We start from the raw sequence: 21025 nt of genomic DNA on the forward strand, positions 1-21025 counted from the left end.
CAAAAAAAAAAAAAAAAAAAGCAGCCCCACAGTTCCAAATATTTGGTTAACCATTCAAGCCAAATAGGACAACTGTATCATTCAGTTAGATTGCAAACAGGTTCTCTGGGTTGTCACTGGAACTGCATCAATGTAAGAGCATGACTTGGTTGTGACTTTCTGAAGTGTGAGCCTCATTAGAAACTCACAGCAGCGGAGATACCAGGTGGTATGCACAGTATAAAGACCCAGACGCATAGAGGAAGGGGGTAATAAAGTACTAGGGATATGGAGAAGGCTCAGACTGAGGGCTCCCTAAAACTTGTGCAGTATCAGCAGGCATTGCAAGGGCTCCTTCTGAGCTAAATGGTTTTTGTGCATGGAGGCACTGCTTTCAAATGTATTGTAGGCTAAGCGTGCAGGCACTTAGTCCTTAGATATAAACCACCTACAGATAAAAAGCCCAGCTCAGCTTTTCTCACTGCTGACTGATTGCAAGGCCTTTGAATTCAGCGCAGTTGGGCTGTTGTGACTGCAGTCTGGAGAAAGCACTGAGCTCATAAAATTGGCCCTTGGCTTGTGTGAGTGAGAGAAACTTGGGAGAGTCAGCAGGTTGCACCTGCTTGCAGCAGGCTTTAATTGGGTCCCGTGAGTGTAGCCGCAGCCGTCTGTGAGTTGCTGCCTTGTTCTGCCACACAGGGTGTGTCAGACGTGTTCGGTGCATGATAAGCCTGTCTGTCATGTCTTCCATTCTTCCTCTCTTGTTAACAGGGTCCTCAGGGATTTAAGGGTGACCAGGGGCCAGCTGGAGAAAAAGGAGAGGAGGTGAGTTTGCTGCAATGCTCTGGGGCCAGTAGGGAAGGTGAGAGCTAATCTCTTGAGGGATTTTACTTATCTGGAATATGAGAGTCAGGCCTCAGTAGAAGCCAGAATTAATCTCTTCCCCTGCCGCCACCCACACGCTCTCTCATTAGAGGAGATGTCAGGTTGCAAATAAGAAGCTACCCTGGAAGCGGAGTCTCTGTGGTCTTTCGGGTGCTTGTTTCTCTTGTTTTCCCATGTGTCTGCCTGGCTGCAGGTGTGAGCTCGGGCTGGGCAGGGAAACAGCATGCACCTGGATGCACAGGGAGGCTGGTTTGCACGTGGCTCGTGGACCATGTGGGTTTATTTCATACTGTCATTCTGGTGTCCGTTCCCACCTCCTCTTCAGCTCTCCCCTCTGGCAGTCTTCCACAGTTTTCAAGCACATGCTCCATTAAGAGGGGTGTTTATAAAGGGTTTTGAAATGATGGAGATGTTGCATGCATGTAACACACAGGGGTAGCATGTGTAATAGAAAGCTATAATCCCGTCAGTAGCGTGCATAGAAGATGCAGTTATAATTAACTTGCTGGGTGCTCTGGTAGTCTGTAAGAATCAATTACCCATTTATTAAAGCACATATTCATCATTTATTGAATGTACCTCTAATATAAGGTCTGAGATGGTTTCTCTGCATCCTTCTCCCTTGGCTCTCTCCTTTTCTTAGTCTCTTTCCCTGAACCCCCTTTGTGTGACCCTTGGCTGTCCCCCTGGAGCTCATGGGCAAAGGGCAGTGAGTGCTTAAAGCAAGGAGCACCCATCTGAGCAGTGCTGAACTCCCTTTGGGAGCTTCAGGCAGAACAAGGGACCTGCTTAGAAGCTGTTAGGAGTTGTTATGGATTGTCATGGCGATCTTGGTGAGCAGAGATCCTACATCTTGGCACTAATTGATGACCTATCTCTTCCCCTGACTTTGTCACCTTGGGCAAGTCCAGTGGCATAACCTTGGCAGCAATTCAGGCACCAACTTAGTTTGGAGACATGATAAAAAATAGCTGCAACTGGAAGGCACCACTGCCCGTGTGTGTGGCAGCTGCCCCAGGCATCCAGCTGTGTTGTTACACCTCTGGGCCAGTCACTTGGGCCTCAAAATTTTCCCAAGCGTCATTTAATATGGGATGTCTCCACTTGTGGGAGTCAGCCAGGAGACGCCCAGTGCTGAATGCTCTTGGTGCCCATTGGCATCTCCTGGAAGTCTGTGCTCAGTGTCTCAGATCATCAGGCCTTTTAAGGTGCCTCAGGTTCCCCACATGGAAGATGAGCTACCCAGAATCAGTGGGGACTTCTGACTACATTGGCACTAATTTCTTGGAGCTGGTGTCCCCAGCTGTATGACAGCAGTGCTGTTTTCCTACCTAGGGCTTGCAAATCGTATTTATTTAATTATCTTGAAGGATTTTCACTGCTGCAGCTCAAAAAATACTGGATTAGATGCTTGAAAGTGCTCTGCACCCACAGCAGGGGCAGATTTTCCTAAGCACCCAGCACAGTGGGTGAACATTGTCTGCTAATCGCTTCTGAAAATGTGAACCCAGTTGTGGATGGTGAGTACCTGAGAAAAATCAGGAAGGAGCAGAGTGTGAAGGTTTTGGTAGCACTTGTGCAGCACTGAGTTACAGGAGATGCTTCTCTGGGCCATTTGCATAAACCACAGGGGCCATTAAATAAGGAAGTTGCTGGCAAAATCATTCCAGCACACCGACTGCTATCTCACCCATCTATTTAGAAACTCATATACCCGCAGTTGCATGGTTTCTGACAGATGAGGCATTGCATTGCACCACTTATGCTGGCCTTGTGTTTTCAAATACACTGAAGCTGCTAATGCTGGGAGAAGCTGCGTCCTCTCATGGACCAGCTTTGAGTCCTGCCTACTGCTGTCAAACAGCTAGCCCTCAATCAGAGGACTGATCATCTCCAAGGGGCTGTGCTGTGGTTTTTATGTGTTCCATGTACCTGTTTCAGGGGTTTGTGGGTGACCCTGGACCACCCGGGGACAAAGGAGAAAAGGGGGCCAAGGTGAGTAAATTTGTTCTGAGCTATAAAAAGGGGATGTCACGGGGCTTAGGTCATGGCAAGAAGTATTGCTAACTGCTGTGGTGCTGACTCTCTTTCAAGCCTAAGCTTCCAGCATCCTCCTTGGCCGGCATACCTACTGCCATGCTGCACAGACATTGGCTTTTGCTCCTCTCTCACCTAGACAAAGCCAACCCTGGATGTCCTCCTCACACAGACCACAAGCTTGATTCTTGTCTTGTATTTTCATGCTTGTGCATCCCATGTGTCCTGAACTAGCTCATTGTCATGATAGAAACCCTATTGGATCTTCATGGCTTCCCTCACCACTGTCCTCCCTTCGTATCCCACCTGCAGTGCCCATCTTTCTCTACTTCTATAATGGGGGATGAAGCTGTAAAAGGGAGAACTGTAGCTACTTTTCACTGCCAGGAGCCTAAATCAGAGGAGGTGCTGGGCAGATATGGAGGACGGGTAGTAAACTGTCTCTCGGGCATGCCCGAGTTTGAAGGCTGCAGGTTATATCTTAGCCATTGAGTGACTCAGAAAACACCCAAAGAAGAGTGAACACTGTTTTCTCACTGCTCAGAGCTTTCTGGCCCAGTTCAAGCCTGCAACAGGCAGGAGACATCCCTTCCAGGTTAGCCCTCTTTTCTGCTGTGTGCCTTGTGTTTATTGAGCTGCTCTTGTGTTGCTCAGTCACTGTTTGTACTATTTGCTGTTCTAGGGGGTGAAAGGAGAAAATGGCCTTCTGGGACCAGCTGGACCTCAGGTAAGTCAGCCGAGAAAGTGTCTTATCCTCTTTTGAGCTATCTACTAGGATTGTTTCCTTCTCTTCGTTCTCTTCCCCACAACCTTCTCCCTACCCGCTTGCTGGTTTCTGCAACCTGTTTTGCTCTGAGTTCCCACTTTGCTTGAAACACATAAAGTGAAAGGAGGCTTTCACAGGCCAAATTTATCACATCAGGCTTTGGTAGTGTTCGAGTGATGTTGTAGCCAGGATGGTCTAGGAATTATGTTAGTGGCAGGGATTTTTATGGGTAATGTCCTTTATTGGGCCAATTGCATGGTTTGGGATAGTTAGACAAACTTTTGAATGGAAGAAATTCTTCATCAGGTCTGTGCCACTTCATATTTGGGGCCCTCAAGCATGCCGTGCAGCTACACACAGGCTTGCTCCTAACCTGGAAGCATTGCTGTGTGTGTGAATGTGGTGCTTCGTGAGGACTAATTATAATTAGCGCAGCTGAGTGACAGCGCAAATCTTCTCCTCAGTATGTTGATTTCTCTTTCTCTCTTAGGGGATGATGGGTGTGAAGGGTGCACCAGGGTTTCAGGGCCCTCCAGGGCCTCAGGTGAGTGATTTGCATTTTTCTCAGTTGATTCCCATATATATGTGCCCAGTCACATCTACCTGATCTTCCTGAGGCCACCTGAAGTGCAAACACCCCAAGGAATAACGAGTCATGCAATGCAGGAGATTCATGCAGCTCATCTTTTTATATCAACGCCCTCATGCTTCCTTTGAAGAAACAACTAAACTACTTTGTCTTGGTCCGTGCTTTGCTATTGTATTGTTAAGTTGGGCTACACCTGGCTTCAGCAGCAACACGTAGGGGGTGCATGGAGCTCAGGTGCACCCCCTGACAGGCCACACTCCCTGCTTAGGTGACAGGCAGGGGGGGCAGGCAGGACCACCAGTGCCCACCCCCCTGTGAGCACTGGCTGGGGTGTGGGAACACCAGATGAAGCACCCCAGCCACTTGTGGGGGCACCACAGCTGCTTCCTGGTCGGTGTGATTGGCCGCGGGGGGGGACTTCCCCAGTTGGTGAGATTGGCTGCAGGGACCCTCCCCCCCAGTCACTGACTGGTCTGTTGGGGAGCACGTGCCCCACCCAACTAAGGTGGCACCAGTTGCCCATGCCTGGCTTTTCCTGATATGAATGCTATTCTGGTATAGTCATGCCCTTTTCATCTGCTGGCATCATAGGTCCTTATTATGTCCTAGTGTCCACAATAGGTTTCCTTCCTTAATTTCCTTTTGTGAGTATAAAAGCTGGCAGAGAAACCTCAGTCTGTCTGGCCTGCTCCATGGCTTTGCAAACATTTTATGCAAAACCAATGGGCAGTTTGGGCAAAAGCATGGAGATGCATGTCTGAAAATACAGTGAGCGAGAAACAGAGCCTGGCATCATGGGTCAATTGGAGAAACTTAACAGAGAATAAAAATTGGTAGGATAAGATAGAGTAGGATATGGTACAAAGTGCCTTGAGTGTGAAGAAAAGCAGTTTAGGGTGAAGTGATGGAGAAGGGCACAAAGAGAGGGGTAAAAGCAGCAGTCTAGAAAAATAGTCTTGGTCTCTTGGGTGTCTCTGTATCTTGTTCCAGGGAGGAATGGGCTCAACAGGTTCATCAGGGCCAGCTGGACCAGTGGTAAGTTCTCAATAAGTTTTCAATATGATATAATCCATGTTTTGAAGTACCTGGAATGCCATTTCTTGGCTCGGTCAGGTGCAGTCTGCTGGTTACCTCCGCAATGTGCTGATGGGAACAATTTGGAGGCAGTGCTTTTCCATCAAGATCTGGCATTTAACTGAATTTGAAACATTCTTCAGGCATGTGTCAGTTTTGGTTAAAACTCTGTTTCAAATCACTCCTTTGGTAGCTGTTGGCTATAGGATTTACTCTCTGAAACTTGTTGGCCTGATGGGCCATGCAAGCTTGTAGTGATCCTCTGAGCTTTCTACTGTTTTGTGTCAATGTGAAATATTGTTTGTTATTTGTATTGCTATAGTGGTGCAGAGCTCTAGTCACAAACCAAGTCCCCATTGGGCCAGGTTACTCTACAGACCCAGAACAAAAAGGAGGTCCCATGAAAAAGCTTGTGGTCCTGTCCTCTAGAGATTCACAGCTGTATTCAGCTCTGGGATCTGATGGAAATCCCCTCTAGTTTTCTGCAGGAACACTCAATTCATAGGTTTTAAGGCCACACAGGGCCTCTGTCTGGCCTCCTGTTTAACACAAGACAGAAGAGTTCACCCTGTAGCTCCTGTATTATGGAACCTAATAACTTATGTTTGACGAAGACATTAGTTTTAGGCAAAATGACCACCTAAGTTTCCAGTCAGCATTGCTTTAAGCGAGTGGCCGACTCTTCAGGGTGAAACTCATTGATGGGTAACAGTCAGGGAACCTATTGTGAAACAATTATTATTCAGAAACTAATTTTCAGAAACTATTATTCAGAAATTAATTTACCTGTGCTGCTCTGTTGTAGGGAGAGCCAGGGCAGCCGGGGCCAGTTGGATTGCAAGGAGTCAATGGCTCTCAGGTGAGTCTGTATTGGGCAACCTCAGGAAAAATCGCATGATTTATGCTATTTTATACCCCTCTTTCTTTTGCCTCCTGTGCTGCTTGTATGAATCTGTGTATTTTTGCTTTGTCTGTAGGGAGAAATGGGCCCTTCTGGCTTGCCAGGCCCACAGGGGCCCAAGGTATGTTGTCAACATTTGTCCTTCCAAGTTAAAATCTCACCTTGTAACAAAAGCAGTTGTTGTGGAGGCCTTTGTGAAAAGAAGTCAATGGTGTACCCAGTAATGAAACCCTGCACTCACAGTACAAAATCCACCAGCATAGTTGGCACTAATCAGTAACCAAGAAAGTGGGTTGGAGGGTGGGTTGCAAAGAGTTAATGGCATTTAACTACCCATCTCAGTATTTGCAACTTCAACCCATGCCATGAGCACTTCTATTCATCTCCTGAATGCCTGAATTGCAACATGCGTTGTAGATTCTATCAGATGGTGGGACTTAGAGCTGAGCAGGGAAGGGTTTTCCTCTAACCCAAGCTTGATGGGATTTCAGATATTTTTCCCATTTCACCCTGGGCAAAACAGAAACCCCTCAAAGTTTGTCCCCAAAATGCATAGAGATCCACACCTCCAGTACAGATCCAGGACTTAACCTGGGTTTCCCATGTCTGAGGTGAGTGCCCTGACTGGGTAAATTGGGGTGAAGAAATGTGGTCTCTCTCTCTCCTGGTTTGGGCAGAAATTCCATCCTGGACCCAAGCATTTTGCTTGACGGGAGTTTGATTGAAACTGGCTTATTGACAAATTTCAGATTCAGTCATTTTCCAATGAAAACCTCCTCTTTCCTGGAAACTCCCAACCTGGATTTCAGGGCTTTTAATACAACTATGCTGAGTGTCACCTGCCATCATCCTGTCCTCTTTCTGTAGGGACCACAAGGTTTGCAAGGGAGACGTGGACCCCCAGGGCCTAGGGGATCACAGGTAAAACTTTCTTTGTTGATGTCCTGTATGGGGGTAGTATCATCTTGCTGCAGGCAACACAGCATTTTCAAAGTGATGCGTTATGCAGAGTCCCCTGATCAGATTTGCTAAGAGACGGGGTTGCTCACCTTAAGTATTGTGCCCTGCCAGGAATTTGGAAGGCCCTAATCATCCAGGCCATGTTAACAGCTGTCTGAAGGAGTGCCCATAGTGTGCAGAGGTGAAGAGGATGATGACCTGGGAGTGAGGAGTTCTGTTTCCCGTACCACCACTGGATTTATAGTTTGACCTTGGGCAGGTCACTTCACACTTTTGTTTCATCTTCCCTACCCATCCCATGTTTATGAGTCACTGAAATGGGAGGCAACTTGCCCACAGTCATGCAGTGAATCAGTTTTGACACTAACATTAAAATCCAGGTCTTTCAGCTCACTGCCCTTTTCTCTAGACCAGGCAGCTTGGCCAGGGAGCATGGTGTTCACATGAAGATGGGGCTTGTTTCCGTTCCCACTTATACTCCAGTAATGCCTACAGGCTCCAACCAGAACTGGGGTCCAATTGTGGTAGGTGCTATATATAAACACAATGGGAGGCAATCCCTGCCCCAAAGAACTTACAGGCTAAATCCACCTGCAGAGCGTTGATAATGTGGTTTAGCACCTCTGTAAGGTACTTGGCATCTTTAGATGAAAAGTGGTCTTTGAGACATTAGGCATGATATTGAAGATGAAGAGATGTCTGATTGTTATCCAGTCTCCAGAAGGGGCTGTAATAGAACATGTTGCAATGCCCAGCAACTTCTCCTCACCTTCTTCTGAGGACTGGGTCAGATTTGTGGTGTTCAAAGACTTGCAGTGAGGTAGTGTGGAAGGAAATCCATTGAGAGGAAGAGACTGATAGAAGAGGTTGACTTCCATACCTACAATGGTGGTGGCAGGTAGTGACACCTGGGAGTAGTGCTAGACCAGGCAGGTGGGTCAGTGTTGGGGGTGAGAGCACAGGAAAACTTGAATGTAAGCAAGTAGCATCCAAGATGAACTGATAACATGAAAAATTGTTGTTGTTGATGTGGACATGGACACCTAGACAGGTCCTGTTTCTGTAAGGGGCTATAGGAAAACTTAGGTCCATATTCGCAAAGAGCATATTTATATGTGTTTCATAGCTCTGACTTACCCCTTGTCTCAGAGAAGGCCATCACCTGAGACCATTTCCCTTGGAGAAAATCTCAGTGGAAACACTTCTAGTGTGGAAGTCTTGAGAGGCTTGTAGGAGGGCGGAACAAGGGATGATGAGATTAAACAACTAAAGAGCCTACTTTACTCATGGGCATAAACTACTGAGCACAGGGCCTGAGGGTACATGGCATTCAGACAGACTTGGGTGTGAAAGTAATAGCCTGAGATGTATGAACAAATGCTGCCCTTGATCTGTAATGACAGCTTCTTCCACCCTGAGTGGAGGGAAGCGGGACGGGATTCCTTTAGATTGTGATTTCATTTAAAGTCTAATTTTAAGGAATCATGCCTGTATTTGTTTCTTATTTGCTTTTTCTTTGTCTCTAGGGTCCAGTTGGGATAGAAGGCCCCTCTGGTCCTAAAGGAGACCCTGTAAGAGTCTCTTTTTTTTTTTTTTTTCTCCCCCTCCTTTTTCCTATCTTAAAGTCTTAAAATACTCTTCCTCATCAAGCTTCCAGAAACCTGCAGCTATTGCAATCATCTCTTGTAATGGTTGCTGATGTTGCATGCATCATAATGGGCCCATCACTGTAATGTATGGATCTTTATCCCTGAAGGAATTCAAACGTGCCTGTCTTCTCCATCTTAAACTGGGTGAGGTCCAGGCTGGCTCTCAAACTCCATCTGGCCTAAACAGAGAGTGGAGTCTTCCCTTGTACCCTGTGAGCTTAGCTTGTTTGTTGATGGGAATGAATTCCAAGGCCAAGGATATCTACTGAGAAGACCTTGCCTTTTGCCCTGAAGCAGAAGAGGAGGGCATTAGGGGCAATAGCTATTGCTATTGATTTTACATGGAAAGTAGTCAGAAACTCTGGTAATGGGCATTAGCATTAACACCCCAAGACAGTGCAGGGGTTATTTCATAATCCCCTTACATAGTGATTGGGTTTCTCAACTTTAATTCTGGTCCTTTTGTTTGGTAAGCCCAAGATTAACCCGAGTAGAAAGGAGATACTCTCTTCAGTCCTTTTCCCGATTGTGGTCTGGCACAATCCTGAAATCTTCAATCTCCTTCTGCCTTCATTGCTGGCATGACTAAGGGTTGCTAGCTTGCCATGAAGGTTCAGTAGTGATCGTACATGCAGAAGTAAAAGTGTGATGGTATTGGTGGGAACACCTAAATACAGAAATGTTCAGATGCAGGTCTTGGAAGCTACTTGCCAGAAGGATCTGCCTTATTGGCAATAGGGCTTCCTGACTTGGCTCCCACAGGATACCGCTGCTAAGCTCATTCACACAAACCGTGTATATGAAAGTCTTAGACTTCATATTCAGTATGGGTTTCTCCACTCACCTCCTTTCCTGTAGCTGCTTGCATTGTGCCTTGTCTGTATGAGGTATGGCACCTGGGAGTCTAGAGCAGACCAAACATTCCTGACTGCAAAGTGGGCAATATAAAGATATAACAACATTTCTGTCATTGAAATAAGAACTTGCCCTTTTGGAAGCCTCGTGTGCTCCCTGGCCTTCCCTTCAGTTCCTTTTCTTTCTTTGTATTTTACTCACCCTACACAGCTTCCCCTTGATTTTTGTCAGTCGGTTTAGATTTCTTGGGGTTGAGGCCTGTTACCTCTTAGTAAGTCAACCGTGATGGACTAATTAACGGCAGGACAGCTTTTTCACTGAGCCTTTTTAATATACATAGTTCTGTTGCAGGGAGAAGCTGGTCCTCCTGGGCTAAGAGGAGAGCAGGGACAAGAAGGCCCCATGGTAAGTCTGACAAGGTTCTTTGGGTGAATCTGATATCTTTTATTAGACCAACTTAAATAGTTGGGGAAAAAAATTTTAAGCAAGCTTTCAGGTTCAAAACCCATTCATCAGGCTAAGGAAGTTTCAGCAGTTGGTGTGTGGCTCTTCCTGGATGGAATGAAAAGTAAAGAAGCCAGAGGCCAGGCTGGTCTGCATACAAGATGGGCAGTCAGTGAAGATGTAGCTTGAGGAGCCAATGGGTGAGAGACAGGCCGGGTAGAGGGGAGAGAAGGGGGATGAATAGTGGAGAAGTACCTGGGGAGTCCCACGTCAGGCAGGTTAGAATGTGTCATAAATCCAATGTCTATATTTAGTCCATGATTTTTTTAGTATCCATGGTAAGTCTTACATGAATGTAGACAGCCCTGATTTTTTTGAGAGAGCTTACTGAAGAGGCGAGCAGTTGAGCATAATGAGCACTGTATGCTCTCTTCTTCCAGCTTGCACTTACCTGACATGTATTGCACAGGAGTGAAAGGAGTGAACATCCTTCTGGGGTTTTCTCTTAAACCCAATTCTTGCCTTTCTTTCTGGAGTTTGGCCACCCCTCTGTGAGAACTCTCTAGACAATGTGTATTCCTGCCTACTGCATCGATGGCACAAAGTAAAACAATCTGGCTTTCCCCCTTACATGGACATGTTGCACGTTCCCAGGGTACTCCACTTGTGGTAGAGGAGACTCAGCATCTTACATTCCCATTTCAAGAGGAAAGTCAAAGGCCAAGTCTTTGCTGATGCCTCCTTTCCACTGGTGTGTTACGAGAAGTGGCCCTGTCTGACTTTCCCAAGCATTTCTGGTTCAGTGCTTCCTTTCCCAAAGGGTACCAGTTACCAGGGTGGCAGAATAGGTCTTGCTAACTTGCCCCAAAGCCTGCTCCCTATCTCACCTTTCACCAAATCAGACAGTGTTTGCTACTAGTAGTAGTTTGTGGCTGCTCTCAGGGACTAAGTTAAAGCTGTATCTCAGTGTTTGGGACTTCCATAATCCACTGCCTGGTCAGATAGGTGTATTCTAATACAGTGGTGCCCAATCTTTTGGCCCTGTGGGCCAGATGAATGGTGTGAGGTCAATGTGCAGGCAGGATCTGGTCCATGGGCCTGGTCTGGCTGGCCTAGCTGGGGCCAGCCTAGTTGTGGCCTCAGCCCTGTGCACTGGATTGGGCCCCACCTGCACAGCAATTTAATCTGATCCATGGGAATTGGAAATTTGGGGTGGAGGAGGGGTGGCAGTGTTCATTGCCACCTCTCCCCCACTGTTATATCTCAGAATCTGTGGAGATCCCTCTGGGCCAGATGACATGGCTCTAAGAGGTGGATCTGGTCCACCAGTCAGAGGTTGTACCACTGTCCTAATACGCAAAGCAGAGAGTAATTTTTAGAGTAATTTTTTAGTTCAATTCCTAGTTCATCCACAGACTTTGTGACCTCTGACCCATCCTCTAAGCTATTGTGCTTCACAGTTGCTTCTTTGTAAGGTGGGGATAATGCTGCTTTTCTCTGCAGGGTGTGATGAGGCTAAGCTCTGTAAATGATTGCAAGGCCCAGAGATGCAAAGGTCACCAAGTTCTTGCATAAAGAGAATTAGCCTGCCCTCATGGTCTGGCTGTGCTGATTGTCAGAAATTAGCCCAAACACCCAGTTACTCAGACAAATATGCCTGCTCCAGGCTCTAAAATTTCCCAAGATGTTAGTTCAGCAGAGTGCTCATACCTGGGAACCCGCTCACTTGTGCACTTGATGAAAGAAATGGGGGGAAAAAAACAAAACTTTTCTGACTTTTATTTTTCAAGGCCTCCTGCGGATTGCTAATGAATTAGCCAGCTGAGGGGGTGGTGAGGTACTGTTTAGAGAACCATTTTCCTCTCTGTTTCTCCTTTTCTCTTTTATCAGTGGATCAAAGCTTGAACTTGACAGGCATCTGATATGGGAGAGCCATGTGAACGTCAGCCTGGGTTAAAGGATGGCTCCCTTTGCTAATAGTTTCCTGGTGCTACTCCCTCCTGGGGAGTAAATCCTTACTAAGGCATCAGCCACAAGGACACTACAAATTAGATTGGTGTTTCCCCATTGATCATGAAGTTCAAATGCTTCTTTGCTGCCATATGCCTTTTAGTGTGGGAGTGTTTGAAGGTCTGCGTGTGTTTTTCATCTCTTGCTCCTTTTTAACTCTAGCTTGATGTCTCTTTTTAGGGGTTGATTGGAGTGCCAGGCCCAAAGGGACTCTCAGGGGAGCAGGTAAGTCTCTGCACCTCCACAATGCAATTAAACTCCATGATTCTGGTTCTGATCATATCGGAAAGTCTTGTCAGAGCAATTTGACATGCTACAGAGTTGCTGGAAGCTCAACCTTCTGTATCAGAGTTTAGTCTTGTCAGCATCTGAAATCTTAAATGGGGTTGATTTGGGGGGAAAGCTAGAAAGTCACTTTTGTGGTCCTTTGAAATGATCTGAGCTAGGGAAGCTATCTGGAGGGACAGAAGGAACTTTGCTACATTTACCTGAGGGAGGCAAGGGCGGGGGTGTCTCCTTAGCACAAGTCAGGTCATGTGGTAACCCATATGAGGAAGAATGCTAAGAAAGACTGTTAGTAGCTTTCAGGTATATTAACGGGTGGCAAAAAGGTACCTTCACTCCACGTCTGCACACACTGAATATACTCAGAATGGCACAAAACCTGGGAGTTGGATTATAGTTAGCCATCAGAGAAAACAAGGCCATTTCACAAGGTTATAGCAGTTGGGCTCCTTTTCCCCCATATTGACATATCGCCCCTGTTGTATAGATGCAGTTGAGTGTAGTGACTTGCCCAAAATCTCCCATGGTGAATTTGGAAATATAACCCAGCTGTCCTGTCTCCCTCCTTGTGGGAGAAGGATGGTTAGACAGGAAGGATGCTTGGTGTTGGGGAAAGTACAATTTGTGTTCAAGTTTAGCCAGGACAGCAGTCATCAGCACTCTTAGATGCTCTTGGCTATAGTCTGGGGAATATTTCGGCTTACTGTGGTTTGGGGGAAGCTCTGTGACATGGAGGGGCAAGACACTGACCTTTTGGAGCTTTGAATTCATATCCTTTCCTGTAGGGGGTCACAATTATCTCCCATTGCGCATGGCACAAACTCCGTGCAATCTGACACAGGCGACCACAACTTGCAGTTGAGGCTTGGTGGAGCCCAGAGCTAGTATAGCAGCCTTGCTGTGTATCAGCATTGAACTCAAGAAGGTGTTTCTCTTTTGGGAGGTTTCCCCAGTATTTACACAACTCATATTTCTCCCAAGCCAACGCTGATGGTCTGTGTGTTTTTATGACAAAGAAGGTCCATGTCCTCAAAGGTATTTAGATGTCTGAAAACCCCTGTAGAAACTGGTAGCCTAAATTCACAAAATGAAAAATTGGAAGCGCCCTATATAAAACAGATAGGAAGTGGCTTTGATATTTGTTAATAACAGTGCAGCATCCTTCTTTCTCATCTAAGTAGTGGATTTTTTTTGCCTCAGCTCTAAACCACAAACTCCATCACCTTGCAAGAGCAACCCATAGTAGGTCTAAAGTTCAGACTTTCATTTAGCGTATGGAATTGCAGTGCAGCCTTCTGGTCAGTGTTTTCTCTTCCAAGGTATGGAAAGACCCACCAGAAATGAACTCTCAATTATAGCTGGTGCCAGTTCCTCCTCCAATACTGAAATCAGATTGCAGTGCTGCTCCACCTTGAAGAGCATCCTAGTTCTGTCACTCTTCACTGTTATATTGCAGGGTAGCGGAGGTCCAGATGGAGCAAAAGGGGACATAGGAGCCAAAGGCAACAAGGTACAGTACATCCCATCACTAGTTTGGAAAAAGGGGAATTTCTGTGGCCTTTCCATTCTCTCTTGCTATTCAAATGCATTCCTGTTTTATGTTGGAGCATGTTGGTCTGGTTGCATTTCACTGGTATGAAGAGGGAGAGTTCTTGTGGTCGGGACATCCCCGTTTTGGGTTTGGACCGCACTGTGCTGGCTTGTGAAAAATAAATAACCAATAGTTACACTCACTAAAGACCTTCACCGCAATGCCCTTTGAACTAGGATAAGTTCCTGTGTCTCATAAATGTTTTCATCCCTGTGGAGGAGACTGATAAGAAGAAAATCCTACTCTGTGAGGCAAGGTAATCTAGCATCTCGCAGAGCAAAAGGAAGAGCTTTTATTTCTCTTCCCTCTGACATAGGGAAACCTCATCCCTATTGTAGAGATGGGGAATGGAGGCACAGGGGAAATTAAGTGTCAAACCCAAAGTCCTACAGGACATCCATGGCCGAGCAGGGATCTCAGCCTAGCGACCTATCTCTTACAATGTTTTTCTTGCCTCTAAAAGGGTTCTGTTACCCTGGCTCCATTTAGATGAACCTGATGGATGGAAAGAAGTGATGCTCTGTCTGTTCCCCACTGGCTTAGGAGGGCAGAGAGGTGGGATGTGGTACTAGACCACCATGAACCTACTTTAGGCTGTCTTGGGCCCTTGATAACAGAGGAATCCCCGCTCTAACCTAATGCTTAACTGATGGCATGCAAAGCAAATGCCTTCCTCTAAAAGCAATAGGCTTCAGAATCCCATGTGTAAAGAGCTGATTGGGGAACATGGACCTGCCCTCCAGAATAACTCATCATTGCCAGAGACCTGGCAGTAAAAGAAGACAGGATCTCCAGAAGAGGGGGGGAGGGGAAACCCCAGAGGAGTGAGAGAAGCTGGGATGGGGTCACCCCAAGTGCCCCCTAGCAATGCAGACAAGGTTCTTTGGGTAAATTTGATATCTTTTATTAAGCCAATGAATTAGTTGGAAAAATTGTTCTTTGCAAGCTTTTGGGTACAAACACCCTTCTTCAGGCACAGGGAGAGTATGCAGTTACTTTGTGTGCTCACCCTGTGCCTGAAGAAGGGTGTTTGTACCTGAAAGCTTGCAAAGAATGATTTTTCCAACCAATTTGTTGGTCTAATAAAATATATCATGTTTACTCAAGGAACCTTGTCTGCCTTTGTCCTTAGACCAATACAGCTACAACCAAAAATCGTAACAATGCACACTCTCTACTTCGTTTTCATTGTAGTCCCTGCTGGCTGTCCATGACTTCTCCGTGTCTTTTTGTTTCCAGGGGGCACGAGGGCTGCTGGGGACAAAAGGCCCCCCAGGAATTCGAGGTCAAATTGGTTTGCCAGGGTTCCCTGGACCCAGAGGGCTGGCCGGGCTCCAAGGACCTGATGTAAGGATTTTTTGCTTCTCCAGATGTTAAATGTTCTGTGAGAAAATGGCTGCAGCGCTACATGAAACAGAAAATACCCATGAAGCATTGTCTTCTCCCTGCCTTGACATTTACCTTGGAGAACAGTGTATGATCCCTGGCTGTTGTAGTCAATGGCTAATGAATCTGCATGACGATCCATTTTCCTGTCTCTGTCTTTCCCTAAGCCCTCAGAATTGCTTTATTGCCCTCTCCCTTTTCACACTGGTTTCCTGAGAGAGGCGGGGTGGCGAAGTCTCTTGTCCTGTGTCTGAGATTTCTCAGCAGCTGTATGTGCCGTTGGGTTGAATGTAGTGGGTGGGGGTTGACGAGGTCTGTACCTTAGCCCCCATATACTGCACTGAGAGAGTGTTTGGGACTCAATGCCTCTTTCTATGGGGAGATGAGCAGTCGTAGTGCAGGTGTGAGTCACACAGAGGCACCAGGCAGGGTTGAAGGGACCTCAGGAGGTCACATCTAGTCCAACCCCTGCTCAAAGCTGGACCAACCCCAACTACATCATCCCAGCCGAGGGTTTGTCTAGCCGGGTCTTAAAATCCTCCAAGAATGGAGATCCCACCACCTCTCTGTGGAACTGGTTCCAGTGCTTCACTGCCCTCCTTGGGAGAGTTTGTCTTAATATCTAACCTAAACTTCCCTTGCTGCAACTTGAGACCGTTGCTCCTTGTTCTGTCATCTCCCACCACTGAGAACAGTCCAGCTCCATCGTCTTTTGAACCCCCCTTCAGGCTGCTATTAAATCCCCCCCACCAGTCTTCTCTTTTCCAGACTAAATACGCCCCATTTCCTCAGCCTCTCCTTGTAAGTCATTAGCCCCAGCCCCCTCACCATTTTCATTGTCCTCCACTGAATCCTCTCCAATTTATCCATGTCCTTCCTGTAGTGGGGGCCCCAAAACTGGACACAGCACTCCAGTTGTGGCCTCACCAGTGCCAAATAAGAGAATAGTCACTTCTCTCAATCTTTTGGTGACATTCCTAACAATGCAGCCCAGTATACTGTTAGCCTTTTTGGCAACAAGGGCACTGTTGGCTCATATTCAGCTCATTGTCCACAGTAACCGGCAGGTCCTTGTCTGCAATGCTGCTACCCAGCCAGTCAGCCCCCAGCCTGTACTGGTGCATGAGATTGTTCCATCCTAAGTGCAGGACTTTGCACTTGTCCTTACTGAATCTCATGAGATTTCTTTTGTCCAGTCCTCCAATTTGTCAAGATCTCTCCGAATCCTAGCTCTAATCTCCAGCATTTCTATGACTCCCCCTAGCTTGCTGTCATCTTCAAACTTGCTGAGGGTGCACTCCAGCCCATCTTCCAGGTTGTTGATGAATTCATTGAACAGGACAGGCCCCAGGACCAACCCCTGGGGCACTCCACTTGATGCTGGCTGCAACTAGACATTGAGCCACTGATTGCAACCCTTTGTGCCCAATGATCCAGCCATTTTTCTATCCACCTTACAGTCCATTCATCCAACCTGTACTTCCTTAGCTTCTTTCCCTCCCATCACCTCTCACTGTCTCTCCTCCCACTGCCTCCTCCCACTTCCCTTGCACTGAGCATTTTCTCCCTCCTAGCTCCTACTTATTTCCTGCACCAGTCACCTTTTTCCAGGTGACTTCCCACCCCCATAATCCTCATCCCCTTATTACAGCTTCCTGGCTTGCGGGGAATCATTCTTGCCTTTTACCATGTCTCTCTCCCCCCACCTTCACTTATCTAGGAGAAAGCAGAACTCCCTTTGGGTTCTACCCACCTCCACTTCTCCACATCTCCCTCTTTTGCAGGCAATGGATGCATATATATCCATGCACTACAGTTCAGAGCATCCTGGTGCTCCAGGCCCTGCCTCTTAAGGCACACCCTGATGAGAAATGTGTGATGTAAGGGCTCCCTCTAATGGTGAATCACTGTGTACTGTCCTGCTAAGAAAAGAAGCTGTTGCTATTTTCTTGTTTTACAACCCAGGCAAATTCTACAGCAGTGAACTTTCTAGTGGCTAATCCCTACCTCTGCCCTAAGTTTCCCTAACCCTGAAGGAGTGGAGAAGAGAACCGACGGACAGTTTCCTTGCCCATCCCGATGGCTGCTGGCAAAACCTTGAGCCCGTGCCATCATTTCCTTCCAACTGGTTGACATCTTACCAGGGCAGAAATGCAAGGGAACTGAAAATGAGAAGCTAAGGGACTTGCACGCACACAAGAGAGAAGCAGTGGTACTCAGATACTATATAAGGAGGGCTACCTATTCTGTTGGCACTGCACCCTCCATATCAGATAACAGGGCAGGTAGAAATTAAGGCTAGATTCTCTGCTGGGGCGCAGGGGCAGGGGAGTTGAGGCAATTTGCACCAGTTTATACCAGCAAGTAACTTGGTCCAAATTGCCCTGGAATTTTCCAGTTGCTGCCTCTGCAGTCAATTCTAAATTAGCCAGGCAATTAAATGATGCACTGGCACTGCCATGCTAAGCAAAACTGGCCAAAGGGGAGGCAACTGCTGGATATTAAAGACAATTTTCCTTGGATCGTGTGGGGCTCGTATGAGTCTGTATGCTGGTTGTCTTTGGTGGCTCAGATCTGCTGGTTGCTCTACAGGTGCTGTTTGTGAGGCTTTCAGATTGTTTTCAAACTGCCAGCACATCAACCTGCAGCTGAGAGCCATTTTGGGCTTTTTTCTGGCTTTCTATCACTGGAAAGAAGAATGCTGCAACTGGGATGATGTTAACAATTAAGGAGGTGGGAATGCTCACGCCCTCTCAGAGTAAGCCAGGGGACTCAATCTCCTGTCTCTGGCCTGCTATGCTGGTCAGGTACAAGCCATCTCAGCTTGGAAAAGATCCAAGCTGGGGGGTTTCAAGAGGGAAGATTTCAGAAATGCCTCTCATGCAATGCAGATTCAGTGCTGAGCTCCAGGGCTGCACCAAAGCTGAAGTGTTTACCATACCATTGAATCCTTGCTGAGCATTTGATCTGTGTTGGGGCCAGACACACATGGAAAGTAAAGAGAAGTGGGGATTATTTTCTCTTTGCCTCCCCCTTTCCTTCCTGACAAACCACACTCCCTGAAACAAACAGCATTTCATTTTTGGCAGGAAGCAGGTTGTGCCTAACTGTGGATGCCTGATTGGGCCCTGATAGCATATTAGCTGTTCAGACTGGGTGTAGGAACCCTCCTTGTTCACTGCACAGGGAATAATTACTCACACGCTATCTCCTCACTACCCAGTGCCCTTTCCAGCTTAGTTTGCAGCACACCCCATCTGGAAACTACCCTGACTTACAGATAGGAGCTGAGTGTGGTTTTCTGTGACAACCCCTCACCACTGAATGAGGCTCCCAGGCTTTGTGTGCCGCTCAGAGGGCACCTGGGGCAACTCTTAAGCATCCTCTTGAATCAGTTTTGTTGCCAGGAGACTGAATTAATGATCCAGGTGATTGCAATGAATCAGCAGGTTCCACTTAGCTTGTTTGCTCTAGCTAGGTTCATGGTTTTACAAAATGAAACACTGGAGGATTTGTTCCAGGGGTCAGCAACATTTTTGAGCAGAGTGTCAAAAAACACCTGCAGCCTTGCCTTGTAAGATGTTGGTGTGCCAGGGGCAGGTGGCAGGGGAGCCGCAAGGCACCCAGTCCTTGATGTGGTGCTGTAGTCCTAGCCCCTTCTCCACCATCTGCCCCAAGCTGTGTGCGCCAAACAAGATGCCTTTAGATGCCATGTTCTGGCACCTGTACCAAGAGTTGCCTACTTCTTTTTTTTTTTTCTCTGTTCCTCCGTTGGATAAATGCAGGGCTAAACTGTTCCCATGTCAGGTCTTTCCGTCAGAGGCATGGAGGAGCAGGGGGCTCTGTTTTTGTTCACACTACACATGTACAGCCCCACGCATCAATATACTTGAGTTATTGCCTTGGGCCCTATGCCAGCATAATTAGCAAATAAGCCCAGACCCATTCTCCCAAGGGCTCTGATCTCCACTTGATGTGCAAGAGATGTGAGATCATAGTGAGAAAGCAAGGGAGACCTAGTCCAGCAGGGGGATTTATCTGGAGGGTTTCTTTTTGCTTAAATATAATATAAGTGGTTGTCCCTTGAGAGCTGCATTGGGTGCAGGGGGAGGGCGTAGAGAGAAAAGCAAAATCTCCAGGCACCAATTGGATCTAGCTCAAGTAACAGCTAATCTAAGTACTGTCTTGCAGGCAGTAAACTCCCTATGATAAATTACAGAATAGTTACCAAAGGATTTACTGACATAATGCTGCTTCTTTGCTCTTCTAGGGGGAGGAAGGACAGATCGGTCTGCCTGGCCAGAACAGCAGTGAAGGACCAAAGGTTAGTCTGAGCCTTGTTGTTGTTTCTCCTCTGCTTTCTTTAGTAGCAAGTATAAGCCCTCTGCCTAGCAGCCTTCATCCATGGATGTCAGAACGTATTAAGCTCTTTTGCTTCTGCAGTTGAATTTCAGCAGTGGTTGTGTGCGAAACTCCCCTACGCTCCTGGGAGAATTCCAGACTCCAGGCTGAATGTCAGTGGGGAAACTGAGGCACGGGAAGAAAAGTGAATGGCTGATGTCGGTGCCATGTTGCCTGTGTGCTGGCATGACAGTTGTAGGTTGGCGCATTGCAGCCTCTCTTTGGAGGAAGCTTGAGCAGTAGAGCCATTTCCTATGATATGTCATTTTGGTCAATAGCCTCCCAGCAAGCTGCTTTGTCTGTGGAGGTCTGTCAGTTCCAACCTCATAATAAAACAAAGCAGATGTCCTTTATTACATACAACATCATAAACTGGGTTGAGAGGAGGGCAGATGAGTCTGTTGGCATTCACTGTCTGTCATGCAGTTTGCACAGAAAGCATGCACAGATTCAGCCATTTCATTATGCATCCAGTTGTTTTCCCTGTCCCTGCTGCAATTGGCTTTGCTGACGCTGAGAGCAAGGGAATCTTGCTTGTTAATATGAAATGGTACTTAGTTTGGTGGTTTAAATGAACAAATATTCCAGGAGACCTTTCCCATAGTTCTTAGATTCTGTTAAAGCTTTTTACCTAGTATTAACTTTGTATTACATCTGACTTCACAGGATACTTTTTTTTTTTTAATAAATCTATTTGAGGGGTAGGCAACCCCTGGCACAGGTGCCAGAGTGTGGCACATGAAGGCATTTTGCTTGACGCACACACCTTGGAGCAGACAATGGGAAGGGGCCGGGGCTGCATTGTCTTAACAGGGATCAGGCCTCTTGCGGCTCCCCCACCATCCTCCCCTAGCACACCAACATCTTGCAAGTTGAGGTTGAGGTTGTTTTTGGTACTCTGCTCAAAAACATTGCCAACCCCTTTTTGATACATTATTGCACGGGGAAGGATCTTCAAGAACTGGCTGGTAGAGGCAAAGCCGTAACCTCGGTTTTTCCCCATAGAAGCAACTCCCTTTATACCGCTGGTTGGTAGGGTGATATCAACTGGAGGAGTGACTTTTTTATAATGTTTTGTAGCCCTGTGGGGTCAGGCCAACTCTCAGGATCTCAATATTGCACTGTTAGACAGGAGGGTGACACAATTGTATATTTACCAACACACAAATCAATTAGGTGCACACACACACACACACACACACACACACACACA

General features: G+C 46.9%; 1 protein-coding gene across 2 annotated transcripts in view; it reads left to right on the forward strand.

Moving 5' to 3' along the window:
• The window catches only part of LOC109292865 (collagen alpha-1(I) chain-like), a 197747-nt gene that overhangs the window by 132666 nt on the left and 44056 nt on the right, over nt 1-21025 (forward strand). For both annotated transcript variants that reach the window (XM_019510486.1, XM_019510487.1), the window contains 14 exons: nt 751-804; nt 2806-2859; nt 3584-3628; nt 4158-4211; nt 5247-5291; nt 6136-6189; nt 6308-6352; nt 7099-7152; nt 8718-8762; nt 10047-10100; nt 12330-12374; nt 13891-13944; nt 15265-15372; nt 19682-19735. In XM_019510486.1, coding sequence (XP_019366031.1) covers nt 751-804; nt 2806-2859; nt 3584-3628; nt 4158-4211; nt 5247-5291; nt 6136-6189; nt 6308-6352; nt 7099-7152; nt 8718-8762; nt 10047-10100; nt 12330-12374; nt 13891-13944; nt 15265-15372; nt 19682-19735 — 765 coding nt within the window. The remainder of the gene's footprint in view (nt 1-750; nt 805-2805; nt 2860-3583; nt 3629-4157; nt 4212-5246; nt 5292-6135; nt 6190-6307; nt 6353-7098; nt 7153-8717; nt 8763-10046; nt 10101-12329; nt 12375-13890; nt 13945-15264; nt 15373-19681; nt 19736-21025) is intronic.

Source organism: Gavialis gangeticus, unplaced genomic scaffold (assembly GCF_001723915.1).
Source record: "Gavialis gangeticus isolate Ggan-Ray unplaced genomic scaffold, GavGan_comp1, whole genome shotgun sequence".
NCBI classification, from domain to species: domain Eukaryota; kingdom Metazoa; phylum Chordata; order Crocodylia; family Gavialidae; genus Gavialis; species Gavialis gangeticus.